This window comes from Solanum pennellii, chromosome 6, assembly GCF_001406875.1.
Source record: "Solanum pennellii chromosome 6, SPENNV200".
NCBI lineage: Eukaryota > Viridiplantae > Streptophyta > Magnoliopsida > Solanales > Solanaceae > Solanum > Solanum pennellii.
This window is the reverse complement of record NC_028642.1, coordinates 56,533,879-56,551,149: the sequence shown is the minus strand read 5'-3', so window position 1 is coordinate 56,551,149 and position 17,271 is coordinate 56,533,879. Positions and strand designations below refer to the sequence as shown.

The window sequence follows — 17,271 nt, the reverse complement described above, 5'->3', positions numbered from 1 at the left end:
TCTAATGATTTTCATATCCTAGACAATACTACCAAGAGGGTGATTTTTCAGGGCCCCTGTGAGCATGGTCTGTACGTTCTTCCTGGCACAAGTTCGTCTGCCCACCCAGTTTCAGAAAGCGTTCCTGTGGCTCCGGTGGCTCTTTCGGCTGATGGCCACAGTCTGTTGCAGAGAAAATAATGTTGGTGACAATAAGGTTAAGTAGTTATGATCATGATGGATGGCTAAGCAAAGAAATTGAAGAAGAATTTGAAGGATATAAAGAGGTGGCTTTTGATTTTTTGTTGCAATCAAGATTTTGTGTTGACACTAAATTAAGGTTTAGAAAGAGTGCAATTCTAGTGGTAGATTGCAATGATTTGAGGCTTCATTTTAATATGACTAATGGGATTATGTCTGGTTACGGAGGAAATTGCGCACAACAGCTGTTATATTGATGCAAATTTGCATGAATTCTCCGCTTTTAACGTGTATTTGTGTTGAATTTTTTAAAAATATACTATTTTTGACCAGTTTGATACTCACTCCTTAATATTTTTGAAGTGTCTGAGCAATATAAGATGCATCCTCTAGATTTTCAATTTTTTTTTTTTTTGTATTATTGACTAGTTCAATTAGTTTTTCTTAGCCTCTAGATTTTCAATTTTTTTTTTGGGTATTATTGACTAGTTCAATTAGTTTTTGCTGAAAATTTGAATTTTCTAGTACCAAGAGTTTTGACATATTATGTATTCAATTTATTTTTAAATTAAAAAAATATTACAAACTCTTTAAATTTCTGATCAAATTATAGTTAAATTTTATGGTAATTTAGCATTATTTTACTAATAATTATTATATAATAATCACTATGGTAGAATTATTTTTTACTCCCTCCGTCCACTATTGTTTGTCGTGATCATGGTAGAATTATCTTTTACTCCATTCACTATTATTTATCGTAATTTTTATTTTTAGAGTCAAATTCTAAGAACTTTAACTAACATTTTAAGATGTATTTTTTATCATATTGATATGCAAAAATTTGCAATTTATAATACTTTTCACATAATTTTTGAATATTTAATTTTTTTTATTTAAAATATAAAATTAATGTAATCTAATTTAATTTTAAAACTTAATCAAATTAACTTTCAAAAAATATAACCCGATAAATAAAAGTTGACGGAGGGAGTACCATTTGTGTAAAATTTAATACTAGGCACATAGATTACATGATAATACAAAATTATTAAATGTTACTCTATCCTACACTCCTTTCTAGCTGTTGAATTAACAATGACCACAAAGTCCTTTTCTCCTTTCGTCGTCTCATAGATTCGTCACCGACTTTTCCTTCGCTTTCCACTCCACTCTCCCACTACTGCAGATGCTCCATATCCTCTCCCATGGCTGACCCGAATCGACCCGTCACCGGTTACCCCGCCGCCGCCGCTGCTCCTCCTCCTCCTAACCACAATGGCTACCCCTCCTCTCAACCTCAACCTCCGGCCACCGCCTACCCTTACGCTGCACCACCGTATTACAACAACTACCCCTACCCAGACCCTTACGCGGCCCAGCGTAATACCTTTCTTCGACGAGTGATAGCTATACTTGTTGCTTCTACGATCATCACCGGAACAATTCTCTTTGTCATCTGGATTGTTATTCTTCCACGCATCCCTGAGTTCCAAGTCGACTCGCTCAATGTATCCAACCTAAATCTGTCGAATTCCCTCATAACTGCTGACTGGGATCTCAGATTTACTGCCAGGAATCCAAACAAGAAGCTTACTCTGTACTACGACGAAATTGCTGCTGCGATTTTCTATGATTCACTCTCAATTGCTGATACTACGGTTCCACCTTTCTTTATGGATAGGGTAAACGAGACTACCCAGGAGGTTAGCTTTGTTGCCTCTGGGGCGTATGTGGAGAAATGGGCTTTTGAGGGGATGGCTAAAGAGAGGGCTGAAAAGGCAAGTGTTAGATTCAATGTGAGGATGGTAGCTAGGGTTAGTTTTAAAGCTGGAGCTTGGAGAGCAAGGAGGAGGTATTTGAGAGTTTACTGTGGGGATTTGTCAGTTGGAGTTGCGTTAAACAAGTCTTCTGGGAACTTGCTTGGAGGACAAAGGCAGTGTCGAGTTGGGCTGTGATGGTCGCATTCTAACTGAGGTGAATTTTGGTGACCCATTAGATTCTCTAATTCTATTCTGTTATATACTTCTTAGTTTAATTGTATAAGCAATGTAGTAAGGATAATGCTAATTGAATTGCGTTATGTAGATCTGATATAAAAAAACACGAAAAAGCTGATCTTGATTGTTCATTTTTCACATTGGTGTATGCACATTTTTAGTTGTTCCTTGTTATTTCTGAGGCTACATTTAAGATGTGGAGATAGAATGTGTTGTATTTCTACATTATTCTTGGTTGTTTTAACTGGTTATTTGCTTCTTATGATTTACATTATCGCTAAGCCAAGTGAAAAGGGCTGTAAGTTTGATATGTTTAGGAATAGAAGGTTAATTCTATGTGCCTGTAGAAGCCCCTTCATGTCATTTAGGATTCCATTTTATTGGCGATTCAAAACTTGCAAATATTAGGCTTCTGTTGTGATGAAAATAATTTTCTGGTGATTCCTAGTGCTTCACTAAGTTCCTTCCATATGATATCTTCTTTTCCCCCAAGGCCCAAGCATTGCTTTTAAGCAGTACAAGGTTATGTTTTTACAATTTCTTTTGACCTCATCAAATAAAAGCTCAATCCTATCGTTCAAGTTATAAGTTCTTGACGTCTTTAACTTTTGAAGTGACGTGAAGCAGTTCAAGGTAATGTCTATATGGACTTTTAGGCTTCTACTATAATGTCTATTCGTTGATACAAGCTTAAAGTATCAAGATCGTGACCTTCATGATGCAGAGCCAATTTGGTTGTGGGACATTGTTTTGGCTGATTAAAGAGTAACTAACTATCAAGATGTTGTGGTTGTGGGAAAATATGAATGGAAGCACTGGTAAAAAGGAGTTGTAAAGGACTATCACTGTGAATCATTTTAAATAGCCTCGTAGTTCATGTTATTTCATGTGATAGGCACTTTGATATAGTTAAACAGCGTAAAAAGAATCTTTAAGACACTCTTGTTCGTCTTCAACTCTGAGATCTGGCTCATGGAGATTTTGAGACTTGGACTTGGTCCTGATAAACCGAAGCCTTGATTGTTATAGTAGGCTTTGACTTGTACAAACTCTCTGAACTCTGAGAATTCAGCATCCCAGAGGAGATGGCTGTCTTGCTGTGTGTGTGTGGTAGTGGTTTGGGAGAGGGGGGGAGAGGTGTAAGCATGTGTTAGAGCACCTTTGCCAGAATTGTGCTACTGTTCAGGAACGCTATAGGATTATGCACTCGCTGCTGCTGAACTAGAGGTTTGATTCTTATGGTATGAATCTTCTTAAAGATTTGTTCAAATTTACCACCTTTACTTTGGGGTACTTTATGGCCTTACCCCTGGTTCATTGCCTACTTCTCAAAAAGTGAAGTCATTGGTTTCGATATATCTGTTCGGATTAGACTAGGATGAACAGAATTGGTCTTACCTCTCATTCAGATGTAACGCTCCTGCCGCTGACATATGTTATGTGTGAATGGTTATAAATTATTCTATTAGGCTATTACCTGGTTTCTGTACTGGGACTTCTAAAAGGAAATTAAAGTACATGCTGATATTTAGTTGTTGAGGAACAATCTTCAGTATAAATATTTATGTACAGATGTGCCATTCGTTAGTGTCTTTGATAGAAGATGAAGTTAAGTCACACAGGAGGCGCAAGTCCTTCACCTCTTGAAGGACCAATCTGCTGTCTTGATGAAAGTTGCCAGCAAATGAACCTTTTTTTTTGTGTCCTACCTCCTTCTATGCTCTTATCTGCCAGGGATGATAAGATATATGTTATTTGCGTATTCTACCTTTTTCAGTTGTGTACAATTCAAGTGTAAGGTACGATTATATTTTCCAGTTTACTAGAACCATGTCGCGTTTTGGTTTTAACTTTATATTGTGATACAAATGTCATGTCTTGGCAACAAATGAACATGCTCATTGAATTATCTAAGTAAGAATAACATGAAAGGAGACATTCTCTTTCCTAAAGATTTGCATCTACCCTTTAATTCCAATGTAGTTACAGAAGAAATAGTTATTTTGTGCAAATAACTCTAGCATAGTTGAATATATCAAGTCAACTGCAGCAAATACATGCCTTCTTGTATTGGATTTAACTTATATATTCCAACAGTGTAAAAGACTATCACACTATTCGTGTATTTTCACTTGTTGTAGGATGACCTGTCTTATTTTCCAGGTTACAAATCCCACTTGTTATGGACTGTTACTTGTAGTTATCTTTGAAGTGACCAGTGATCTGATAGTATGAAAGTTCTATTACACTGTAAGTGTGTAAGAGTAAGCTCTTCCATATCCTACCTCGTTGAAGCCAACAATTCCTATTTCCAGCTATGCGTGGGAAATGGGATCTCCGGGAGTTGTTATCCTTTGTGAATTTTTTTACTCCCCACCAGGTGATTTACGAGGTATCTTTTGGTTCTGGTGCTACAAGGCATAACTTTCTTTTTTCTTTAGAATGTCTTGTATAAACTGTTTCTTGGATTGTAAGAGCTTACTACAGTTCCAACTTAGTATATGTTGGGTTTTATTTGCCCTAAATTTCTTACCATAAATAGGTTTTCCTTTTAGGAAAAGGTTTTGAATTGACTAATCCTTTTTCTGGTAGGAAAAGGTTTAGGACTCTATAAATAGAGGCATGTTCCTTCTAACTTAATCAGCATTCACAATGTAGTCTAAAGGGCTTTGAGAGTTTTGGTTAGGGGGAGAATTTATGGGTCACAAGCTTGATACATTATCACTTGTGTGAACCTCCCATGTATTCCGAGTGAATTGGTTGAGGTTGTTTCTCTCTGTATTTTGTACTCTCATATTTATAGTGGATTGCTCATCTCCTTTGTGGACGTAGGTCGATTGACCGAACCACGTTAAATCTTTGTGTCTTTTGGTATATTTCTCGTTGTCTTCTTACTCGTGGTCTTTCAAGGTTTGCATTGCTAGCTTCCGCATATACACCTGCTTATTTTCGGTCCTAACAGTATATATCTTTACTTTCAGTTTATTTGTATTGAATTGTTATTCCACTTGTTTTTGCTCTAGATCGATGAAAACTTGGTCTTGAATTTGTTGTCAATGACTGGAAACACAACAGGATCCTCCTTCATTAGCTGTTACTGATCCTGTTTGTTGTTTTATGTTGAATAAAATTCAATTGTACGTTTCAACTTTGTTAATCTCAGAATTGACTCCCCTCGATTCCTCATAGAGATAGGGGTAGAAAAGATCAACGAAAAACTAGAGCGCAAACTAGCTGATCTACAGACAAGTAGGGTAAAGCCAAATGAATAACTCCTGTTATTCTTGTTGTAGTTCTCTTTCTTCAAAGCCTTCCCAGATATTAAATGATTAAAATGTTACCTTACCAAATTTAATCATATCGGTTAGAGCGTAGATTATCATCAGTAATTAATTAACTTTCTCATTAAATACTTGTGTAGTAATTGAACTTGAAGTTTTACTGATTAATAGGCAACATGGTTGGTTGGTATCTTGAGAATAATGCAATCCTAGTTTGTCAAGACTATAGAAGTAGGGCCATTTGGAATAATTCTTGAATCTTTATTTACCTTTTTATTAGCCTTTGCGTAGAAGCATACGTCCCTAAAAGATAAGGTTGCTTGCAACTAGCACACAATATCATCACCATCACCAAACTTCATTTTCCACCATTCACTTTTCCTCTAAAATTGCCAACTTGTTACTGCATGTAATTTGGATGTATTTGTCGTTGGAACATTTCCAAAACATGCTCTTGGAAATGAGATTTTGTACACCTTTACAATAGTCTCGGCCGGAGTTAGGTGGGGGTTCGTGTGTTCAGATGAACCTAGTAGCTTTTTATAGATCTTGTATTTGTGCTAGAAAATTAGAAAAATATATATGTATATTAACTCGTGAACCCCAGATTGACAGCTCAGTGGTAAGAAAAGGTGCTTTCCATAACCCCACTTTCAACAAAAAGTTGCTTTTTTTTAAAAAAAAAAAAAGAATTCAGAACTCCCGAACTCCTAATCCTTGCTCCGCCGTTGAGTCAATAGTCATTTAAATCTCAATGTTTAAAACAACAAATTTTAAAATAAAACACCGTGATTGATAAGGTGATAATCGGAATCTATTCATCCATAACTATAATTCTCGGGCTCGAGACTTGTAAGTTGAGACCTTCCATGAGAGCACTTTAGCTCTTTATTTGATTTATTCCATGTGAATATGATTTAGTCGAATAACTACATTTCTAGTATCAAATGTTTAAATCGAGCAAAAGTCTCCCTCACCATATTATAAAAATAATAATTAAAAAAAAGTAAAATTGTAAGATGAAGTTTCTTAACCTACTAGTATTGTTTTAATCAAAGACCACATGGGTCAGGGTTTTAACCTACTACGAAAGTTCGTGTCAAAATCAAAGGGAATATATTTTTCATACATCCTACTTAATAGTCTCTCCACACCAACAAAAATAGAAAAATGAAAAGAAATTCTCCCCAACATTTCCTATACAAAAAGACCACTCTCTTTTTATACAAGCAATAAAGTCTCTCATCTCACCACATTATAGAATCGAAGCCATATTACCAAACATATCTTCCAAAGAACTAAAAACACCATCACCATCACCACCACCACCATCATCATGTCGGCCAAAGACTGTGGCCACCACGATGAGGAACGTCACAAGCTACACCGCCGCCTATTCACCGCCTTAGTTGGCTTCATAATCCTAATCCTCTTCATCATCCTTCTCATCTTCCTAATCCTTAGGCCAACAAAACCACATTTCATCCTCCAAGATGCTACTATCTATTCCTTCAACATTTCCTCACCTAATCTCCTCACCACCAACTTCCAAATCACCTTAGCCTCTCGTAACCCTAATGACAAAATAGGAATTTACTATGACAAACTTGATGTCTATGCAACTTACCGTGGCCAACAAATTACTCTCCCTACACTTGTACCACAAACATATCAAGGCCATAAAGATTTCACAATATGGTCACCTTTTGTGTATGGTAACTCGGTCCCCGTCGCACCGTACCTTAGTGAGAGTCTTAGTGAAGATCAAATGGCTGGAACTGTGTTGATTAATGTTAAAGTTGATGGAAGAGTTAGATGGAAAGTTGGAACATTTGTCTCAGGGAAGTATCATTTGAATGTGAATTGTCCAGCTTATGTTGGTGGTAAAATGATTGGAAATAGTATTGCTGTTGGTTCAGCTATGAAATATCAATTGGTACAAAATTGTCATGTTGATGTTTAATTAAGAATTTGGTACTCCTTACCCCACCCCCCTCTTTTCTTAACAATTATATATATAGTATGTAATAGTTTGATCTATGAGGTTTGTATAAATTGAGAAAAATTGCAAAGTTCTAGCGGAATTTATTGATTTTATGATAACATGGTGTTAAGGCCAGTTTATGCGTATTTGGATTAATTTTACAGGTGATTTCATCCACAAAGAAATTTTGAAGATGAGAAAATCACACGTGATTATTCATCCACTTCATTGATCACTATTCACTAGACTGGATCCCCTCATGTTTCGTTTTGAATTAACGTACAAATTGTATTGATGGAAAAAAGAAAAGTTCAAGTATCAAAAGTGGGATAAAGTAAATATTCTACATATACTTTTTGTAACATATAGATTCTATATGGCTTTTCAATATTTGGGTTCTCTTTAATATATTTTTGTAAAAATTGTAATAATGTCAATTTAAGAAATGATTAAAAACTTGTAACGCCGAGTACTTGTTTGATGCAATTACATACTATGATGATATGTAAATGTAATTTGAGAAGGAAAAAAGTGGGTAATATCAATTTCATCACAATTAGTGTGTTAATCAACTACGAGTGATATTTTTACTAAGTCTATTTTTTGGCAAGTAATTTTCTTTAATCACCATTATTTCTACTCATGTAATTAATATGACTATATTTTACGATCATGGAACAATGTTCCCCTGTATATCCACATGATTTTAGTGTCTCTGATGCTTTATAAGAAACATGCTTTGGAACTAAAAGATAAATAAATTAAAATAATGTTTTCCAACTAACTATTTTAATCTTATTAAAATCATTTAAAAGAAAAAGAGAGAATTCAGTGCCATATAATGCATAAAAAAAAACAATCGGAATAAAAGAAATGTTAATTAGAGGACCATAAGAAACTAGCTGAAGTAAATGTTGATACCTACTGCATTAAAGCTTGGAATTAAAGTGGTACTAAATTCCTTTACCTACTCATCATAAACCATTTATAATTAATCAGTGATATAGTCAGAATTTCAATCAACGAGTGTTAAAATATAAAGAAGTCAAAGAACGTCAATATTAATATAAACATACAAAAAAAATTATCTAGCAATACTTTAGATATCGATTGACACCTCTTAAATATATGTGACTCTGCCACCACCGTTTATAGTGTGACCTTTTTTTTTAGCAAATTAGAAGTTAGTTATGATGAATTTAAAGGTATCGTTAGTTATACCGAACACGTTACTTCTAAGTTTCGTTTTCATCACATTTATTTGAAAGGTCAAATACCAAAATTATTTTATGATGATTGAACATGTACATCATGATCACTTCATTAGGAAGCTTCTAATTTCACATCGTTTTTGTTCTTTTATAATTTCTAGTACTAAATAAACTTCTTTTTTTCTTCTTTATTTTAATTATATCAGATAAAAATAATAATTTTGACGATATTTTCTAATGAGTCAATATGAATGGCATATCATCTGTAACTTTTATAAACTAAACTAATTAAACAAATAAGAATTGACTCAATAGTCAGATCAAACATAAATCGATTGATCGAATTGCCTAGTATGTCACTCCTATACTTATACAATCGAAGTCATTACTTAATCATGTTAAATGCATGCAAATTATGTTTGCGCTATGTTTTACAAATTATTCAATCATCGGTGTGTAAGCAAAAAATTTCATTATTATAATTTATTCAGAGAAGGGCAAAAATGTCCGTCAACTATTTGAGTTGCTACTGAACTATCCTCATCCATCTTTTGACTCCCAAATAACCCCCGCGTCAACATTTTCGGCTCAAAAATGGATGGATGGTAGTTTTGCACTAATACAATTGATTCTATGGTTTTTTATTTTCAAACAAAAATGTAAAAGCAAGATATACTATGTACTAAAAGTTTATAATCTTACCATATCTTTAAAGTAAGTAAAAAAAATCCAAAAACAAGGTTATTTTAATCTTTTAAATGTTTTATTATGGTATAATCTCCATATACATGTTGGATCAAATAGAAATGTTGAGCCTAACCATTGGGCCCATAACTAGACTGATAAGTAAATGGGCTGCAGATCAAAATGAAGATCTTGGGCCTAAAGAGCAGCCACTAAGGAGCAAGAGGCTGAAAATTGAAATATTTGCTTTTTAGAGTCGTTATTTAATAAGTAATTCATATAGCAAGTTAAATTTATTTCATTTTTTTACTAGTTTATCAATTAAGAGGACAAATTCAAACATACGGGCTAAAATATTCTCTTAATAATTTAGCAGTGACCAGTTTTCTTTTATATATAGGTAACAATAACAAAGTTCGGATAGTAAATGTAAGTTTTTTCTATAATTTCAAGGAACATATTTTGATTAATTAAAGAAAATAAATCTTAATTAAATTAAATTTTCGGGAATGAACATAATTAATTCAAATGACGGGAGAACAAAACATATATCAAGTTGAATTCAGATATTTTGACATTAAATTCAAATGAACAAAAACTATTCAATGAGCCTTATATCGTTCATTTTCATTCACACATCAAAATAGTATGTGTTAAACCGAGAATGGAATGGTAAGAATCCCATTTTATTTTACTACGATTCAAAACTCGATCAATAATATAATGAACCTACTCGTATTAGATTTCTTTTTGTAATTAAAGAAAAAAAACTTAATACTCTTAATATGCTTCTAATCCACATATGTTTGAATTACATTTCGTTAAAATTCTGTCTATCAATATTGAATAGTGAGACAGATATATTTTTCTGAATAAATAACATCAAATTAAAATAAAATACGTACGTTAATTTTTTTCCTTGAAATATGATTTGAAAATCATGTTTATTGGGACCCCCAATACCCTCCATCGAACCTATACAATAATGTAAATGGATAATATAATTGCCCCACATTATTATAACCTATAGTTTTTACTCGGTCTTTACACTACAGGAGTATACATAGTTGACTAAAATAAGTCTAAAGAGACTAGTCAAGTCAACATATATGTAAAAGCAGGGTCAAATGAGGAAGGTAATAATACAGTGTACAACTTAAATAATACTAATTAATTTTTTTATATTTTATTCTGAAAAAATAATTATTTTTTCTGATTTTTTTTAATTAAATAAATTGATAACTTGACCGAATTATAATTAGTCACGTGTCAAAAATGGTTCTACAAAACCACCGTTAAAAAATAATGGCATAAATGAGCTTCTTTTTAACAGTAATAATATAAATGAGCCAAACTTTTAACTGATGGCTAAACAAGTCTTTTCTGAAAATCTAATAGCATATTTAAGTCTTTTCTCTATTTTATTTTATTTTTCTTTTTAAATAAAATATCTTTAATTTGATAAATGATATTTTATTTCAACTTTTTTTGATGCGACATATTCAAAATATTAAAATTAAAAAATATTTTAATACATTCAATATATATTAATTTATGATCACAAAATTAAAAAATTATTTTTATTTTTAAAAAATTGTCAAACTACTTTAATTTTAGAATATTAGTTAGTGTAGCACCACTAGTTTAATTTCTACTGGTATAATAATAATAATTAAAGAGATGCCATAGAAAGAGTATTCTACGGAGGCCACTGCATCAATACATATTTGACTGGCACGAAAATGCTGAATGTCCTCCTTTATCACGTTTTTAATTAAATAAGATTTTATAAAATTAAATCAATGATTAAACACCCCACTATCTTATTATTTACATATTATAAAATATTGAATTCGTAAAAATTAAAAATGTGAAAGAAATCTCCACAAATTGCTTATAATTACATTTTAATTGCTTTTGACGGTACGTTTTGTTTAAATGAAGAAAAAAGCTAATTAACATTCAACAATTTTATATCTTTCTTTACGGTAGATATCACTGCAAAAAAATGTTTTTTTTTCTTCTATTTTTTATCGAATTATGTAATTAAGAATAAATATAAAATAATAAATTATTTTGTTGATATTTAAAATTAAACAAGTTTACGTTATTTTAATTTGTCAATCATGTGATGATTAATTTAGTTATTTACACGTGCACCGCCAAGCAGATGTCACAATTCTGAAACTACCAAAATCCACAGATTCAGAAACACCAAAATAGAAGAAAAAACAAAATTAGTTCATTTGCTTAGCTCACTTCCAGTCTGTACATCAAAAAAACATTTTCATATTCATTGTATTTTCTGTTAACATTTTGTCAAATAATATATTTTAAATGTGTTAATAATTGGATGGTAAAAAATAGTAAAGAATTGATTGGTTTTTAAGCAAAGATGACGTAATTTTGGTTACTTAATATAAAAATGACATTTGTGGAGATAATGTTGACGAAAGATAATTATTTTTATTTCAAATAATTCATAAGTAAAATATTTTGCGTGTGAATTAGAGCAATGTCAATGATAAGGTTTCAAATACTTAGGTTTAATTTACTGTTCAAAAGTTAGCTCGAAGGATTACTCGAGCCTTATAAAAAATACATCCATTTCACTAATCATTGATATACGACTTTTGTCATTCTTTAATAAAATATTATTTTTCTATTTAATTATACTTTTCCTTTGTTAATTTGACAACTCCTTCTAAAAAGATTGTCATAAAAATTTATTTTATTTAGTTATTCTTAAGAATTACTCTCTCCATTTCATATTAATTAAAAGTTTTAAAGCATTTTTTATTTTCTAAATTAACTTAATTATTCAGTATTTAAGACTATTTTTAGAGAAGCTTTTCAATTTTATCCCTTGGATTTTCAATAACTTCAATAAATTTGGAAATAAATTAAAATGGAGTGAAAGTATTTTTTTGAAAAAGTTCTCTCCCTTTTTTTTTATGTAGTTGTCAACATTTTAGATTTTACTTTGATTAACTAATTCAATAGATAAAAACAATCTAATTACTTAATTTTTTTATATTGAATAATTTATACTTTCAAGCGATAAAAAAAGAAATACCTATGTCATTTATACATAAATTTTATGAAATGACAAACAGTAAAGACCATCGATATACTTCACAACTTGGAATGAGCAATTGATGAGAGAAAGAAATTCTCTAAATATATTTAAATAAAGGGATTAGTAATGAGAATATATTAAGTGTATTTAAAAAAACATAAAAACGAGATAGACTTTATAATACCCTATAATGAAATACATTATGGATAATCACTCTAATTAGTTTATGAGTCAAATGAAACAACTCAAACGCGTTGAACGTGGACTAAAAACTTCCCCTGTTTCTGTGTACCCACCCATTCATTCTCTTTCCTTTCTCCTTCCCTTTTCACTCTGCTCAACTCCCCCCACCACTTGCCTCTCTCTCTCTCTTCTTTCTATTTCTATAAAATAAAAATAAAATACCCTCACACTCACCAACAAACAATTCAGTTTCATACTTTCAATACCCATAATGGCTATTAAAATTCGACAAGTATGGGCTCATAATCTCGAATCAGAATTTCAACTTATTTCAACTGTGATTGATAACTACCCTTACATATCTATGGATACTGAGTTTCCTGGGGTTGTTTTCAAGCCTAACATTTCCTACACTCGCCGCCAGAATTCCCCATCCGATCAGTATAAGCTCTTGAAGGCTAACGTTGATGTGTTGAATCTCATTCAGCTTGGGTTAACCTTATCTGACGCGGAAGGTAACCTCCCTGGTTTAGGATCTGACGGCGGCGGCTACATATGGCAGTTCAATTTCGCCGATTTCGATGTGGCGCGTGATCTCTACGCTCCGGATTCCATCGAGTTACTCCGCCGACAGGGGATCGACTTTGAAATGAACCGGGAATGCGGGATCAACTCAGCCCGGTTTACGGAACTGATGATGTCGTCCGGTTTGGTTTGTAATGAATCGGTGAGTTGGGTTACGTTTCACAGCGCGTATGATTTCGGTTACCTGGTGAAGATACTCACGCGCCGGGAACTCCCCGGTGGATTAGAGGAGTTTATGGAAGTCGTGAGGGTGTTTTTTGGAAATAAAGTTTATGATATGAAGCATTTGATGAGATTCTGTAATAGCCTTTACGGTGGTTTAGACCGGCTTGCGAAGACGTTGTCTGTGGACCGGGCGGTCGGAAAATGTCACCAGGCCGGTTCAGATAGCTTGCTGACGTGGCATGCGTTTCAGAAAATGAGGGATATTTATTTTGTGAATAACGGAGCAGAGAGACATGCTGGCGTCTTGTATGGATTAGAAGTTAATTGATTATTAGTAAATAAAAGCTATTTAATTTATTCTTTTAAGCTGAAAATATTGTTTTTCATGACTTTAAATTTTAATAATAACTAATAGTAGAGGAAATACTCATATTCAAACTAATTATAAACTCACCAATTCTCAATTCTAATTTTAATTTATTTGGTCCAAAATAACTATTTCAAACGAACTCTGTGACATAGGTACTACTCTTTCATTATTATAAAAGAGAATACTTTCAAATGGAACATAAATTATTAGTTTAATCTTTGAAATTATTGACAGCCTTAAAAATCGATTTACTTGACCTTAGACTTAAATATATTCTGATATTGTAATATGAATGAAATCTTCAAATTTTTTATTTTTAACAAGTTTTGTGGTTATTTATTAATCATATTAAGAATATTTTTAAGGCTGTCAAAAATTAATAAATAAAATTAATAATTTATATCAAATTTAGGAATCCACAAGTTGATTCAATACTAATTCAAAACACAAATTGCCTAAGAAAGTGTTGACTCCCCATGTATGTGGAGTAGGGGTGTCAAATGAGTGGGTTAAGTTGAAATTGAAAATATAAAATGGGTTGAATAGAAATTGGGTTGGGTCTTGACCCATCCAAATTTACTTTGGGCTCAAATAGGCTAAAAATGAGTTGGGTCTTTTGACCTGACCAATTTGACCCGATTAATCTCAATTATTTAACATATTGATTTAACTTTTATAATTACAATTTGAATTTCCGCTCAAGAATTTTTTGTTAAAAAAGTAATAAATGGATAGATAAATCTTACAAGATAATAAATAGATAATAATTCATACTTTCAATATAAAAACATATCTTAATAAAAAGTTTTAAAACGGATTGAAATAGGAGATTGAATTGGGTTCGGGTTAAGTTTGAATGGGTTGATATTGAACCCAATTCAAATTATCTTGAGCCTAACCCTTAAAATTGTGGGCGAGTTGGACGAGTTACCTATGTTTGGGTTCATTTTTGACACCCTAACGTGAAGTAATAATAATATCCAATTCAAATTGAATAGTTGATCGATGAAAGCTCCAAGTTTTTATTTCCGTGACTTTAGGTAGATCTGTATTTCCTTGATTTTCACAAAATGAAAAACTAAGTTTGTGTCATCATAGATTTAACTGAAATATATATATGAAATATTTTAAAGTTTATTGGAAAATATAATTTTTAGAAGTTAAAGTTGTATTTAAATATGTATTTTTACTCGCAGAAATTTAAAAATTTATGAGTGAAACTTGAAAAAGATCTAGAGATAGATTTTCACCAATGGCCAATATGACGAGCAAACCTTTTATTTTACTCCCTTCGTCTCATTTTATGTGACACATTTTGTTTTTCGAGAGTCAAACGGTTTAACTTTCACCGGACATTTACGTATGAAATCTTCAATTTTTTAAAAATGAAACTTATATATTTGTAAACTACATACAAAGTACTTTAAGTCACAATAATTGATAATTCAAAATGTTAAAAGGATCTATGAAAAATTTACTATTCAAAATAGACTTGTTTAAATCTCAAAATATAAAATGTATCACATAAAATGAGACAATGCCACATAAATTAAGACAAAGAAAGTAAATATTTATTCTCAAAATCCATGTCCAAAGAAAGCTAAGAGGATGGAGATTTTTTTTGAAAAAATTGGTACATGAAAGTCCTGTGGTAAGCTAAAAGCCAATCTGGCTCTTTTTTATCAAATGTTTTGGCACCTATTTAATGTTTTAAATTATACACAATATATCCCAATTTAATTTAATGGATTAAATCTAATATCACTGAATAATTCGTTGTTAAGTTTTGTATAAGAACTATTTCCCAACCTAGATATCAAAACTCAATATCTTTTAAACTCAAATTCAACCTAACTCAATCAGACTCACTTGAAATATCTTCAAAGTTTCAAAAATTTAATATTTTTTAATAGTAGAACTTTCTCCACAACTTCAAATCATTTGAAAATTTTGAACGTAAATTAAAATAACAATATGAAACAAAGATCTACCGTAAAAAAAACAACTAAAAAGATGAATCAAAGCAAAATTTTGAAATTTTGGGATTGATTTTTGTTTTACGGAATCTTTTTAAAATATGAGTAAATTTTTTAAGCTCTACAAATGATATTAGAATTTTAATTTAAAAAAAAAAGAAATTAATGAACCGAAATTTGAGATGATTTTGTGAAGAATTGAAGATGTTGAAAATATGGGAGTTGTTTACGTTCTTCATGTGTTCTTAAAGAAAAAGAAGCAAAAAGTGTACATTTGATTCAAAAACTTCAATTGAAAAGTGTTATTATTTGAGGTGTAAAAAATAATTTTATAAAATCGAAGTTAAAAAAATAGCATGAAGAGACTTTTCCTTTACAATAATGATATAGATAAATCAAATTTTTAACAGATGACGTAAATAAATTTTTTTCTAAAAGCTGATGACATATTAAAGCTTTTAGTACTATTTTGGTCCATATTATCCATTTTGAGTAATAATATATTAATCATAAAAATACCATCTAAGCTACTATATTTATATCTCTTAAACCTTTCATTTGATTGATTAATACTAATTTTAATTATATATGAGAAACAAATTAATTCAAATGATCAGTACATAGGCTAGCTACATATATAAATCAATCCAATTATATATGTAGTTATAGTCAAACATGGACCTAGTTAATTAGACCTAGCTAGCTAGTTGTTTGTATTAGCTATTATTTATTAGATAGATATAAGAAAAGTAATAAAAAGCATTCAACTGATGTTTTATATCTCCAACCACTTATCCACGCTAAAATGTTATACAAGACCCCGTTAATAATTTCTTTAATTATGACATTGTCTCTAAATCAAAAATCGACACGTATCTGAGTCATCAGCAATAACATATCAATATAATTTTATAAATATAATATGAAAAGAATGTTATACTATAAATTTTATTTTAAAAATAAATAAAAATGTTACAAATCTCCGACTCAAATAAAATATAATTGAAAAGAGAAAGTATTGGCTCCAAAACTTTTACTGATGTAAGATACTTTTAAAAATCATATTCAAGACAAATTAACACTGTACAAATTTTATTAGCAGGACTTTCTTTGTGGTATTTAAAGACTTACTTTAATATTTACAACTGTTCACCATTTATAATATTATTTACGTTTAACAGTCTAACCAGAAAAAATAAAATATTTGAGATAATCAGTACCTTCCCTCACCTACATTCACGCTTAATTAATACGAGTAATAGCAAAACCTCAAATACCAATTAGGAATTGACTAATTTTTTTTTGGGAAAAGGGTCTGATATACCCCTCAACTTTGTCATTTGGAGCTGATATACCCCTCGTTATAAAAGTGGCTCATATATGCCCTTACCGTCATACAAACGGCTCACATATACCCCTGCCGTTACAAAATGGCTCACATATACCATTCATTTAACGGAAGTTAAAAAATTAGTTTTAAATTTATATTTATTACTTCTAATTTTTTTTAAAAAATTATTTAGGGGTATATATGATTCTTCTATCAAAGTTCAAGGTATATTTTAATTTTTTT

The 17,271-nt window shown here is 31.2% G+C and overlaps 3 protein-coding genes across 3 annotated transcripts; all 3 read left to right on the top strand.

Moving 5' to 3' along the window:
• Positions 1-1,244: 1,244 nt before the first annotated feature.
• On the top strand, positions 1,245-4,677 carry LOC107021332 (NDR1/HIN1-like protein 10). The gene is made up of 2 exons (XM_015221973.2): positions 1,245-2,157; positions 4,344-4,677. Exon 1 carries the CDS (start codon positions 1,389-1,391, stop codon positions 2,136-2,138), a length of 750 nt encoding a protein of 249 aa, XP_015077459.1. The 5' UTR covers positions 1,245-1,388; the 3' UTR covers positions 2,139-2,157; positions 4,344-4,677.
• Positions 4,678-6,597: 1,920 nt separating this feature from the next.
• On the top strand, positions 6,598-7,545 carry LOC107023480 (NDR1/HIN1-like protein 1). Its single transcript, XM_015224189.2, has one exon. The coding sequence runs from the start codon at positions 6,798-6,800 to the stop codon at positions 7,422-7,424; it is 627 nt and encodes a 208-aa protein (XP_015079675.1). The 5' UTR covers positions 6,598-6,797; the 3' UTR covers positions 7,425-7,545.
• A 5,188-nt stretch (positions 7,546-12,733) lies between these two features.
• Positions 12,734-13,794, top strand: LOC107023479 (probable CCR4-associated factor 1 homolog 9). Its single transcript, XM_015224188.2, has one exon. The coding sequence runs from the start codon at positions 12,874-12,876 to the stop codon at positions 13,678-13,680; it is 807 nt and encodes a 268-aa protein (XP_015079674.1). The 5' UTR covers positions 12,734-12,873; the 3' UTR covers positions 13,681-13,794.
• The last annotated feature ends 3,477 nt before the right edge of the window (positions 13,795-17,271 follow it).

Coding starts and splice junctions, on each gene's coding strand:
- LOC107021332 (XM_015221973.2), top strand. CDS start 1,389: ATGGCTGACCCGAATCGACCCGTCACCGGTTACCCCGCCGCCGCCGCT.
- LOC107023480 (XM_015224189.2), top strand. CDS start 6,798: ATGTCGGCCAAAGACTGTGGCCACCACGATGAGGAACGTCACAAGCTA.
- LOC107023479 (XM_015224188.2), top strand. CDS start 12,874: ATGGCTATTAAAATTCGACAAGTATGGGCTCATAATCTCGAATCAGAA.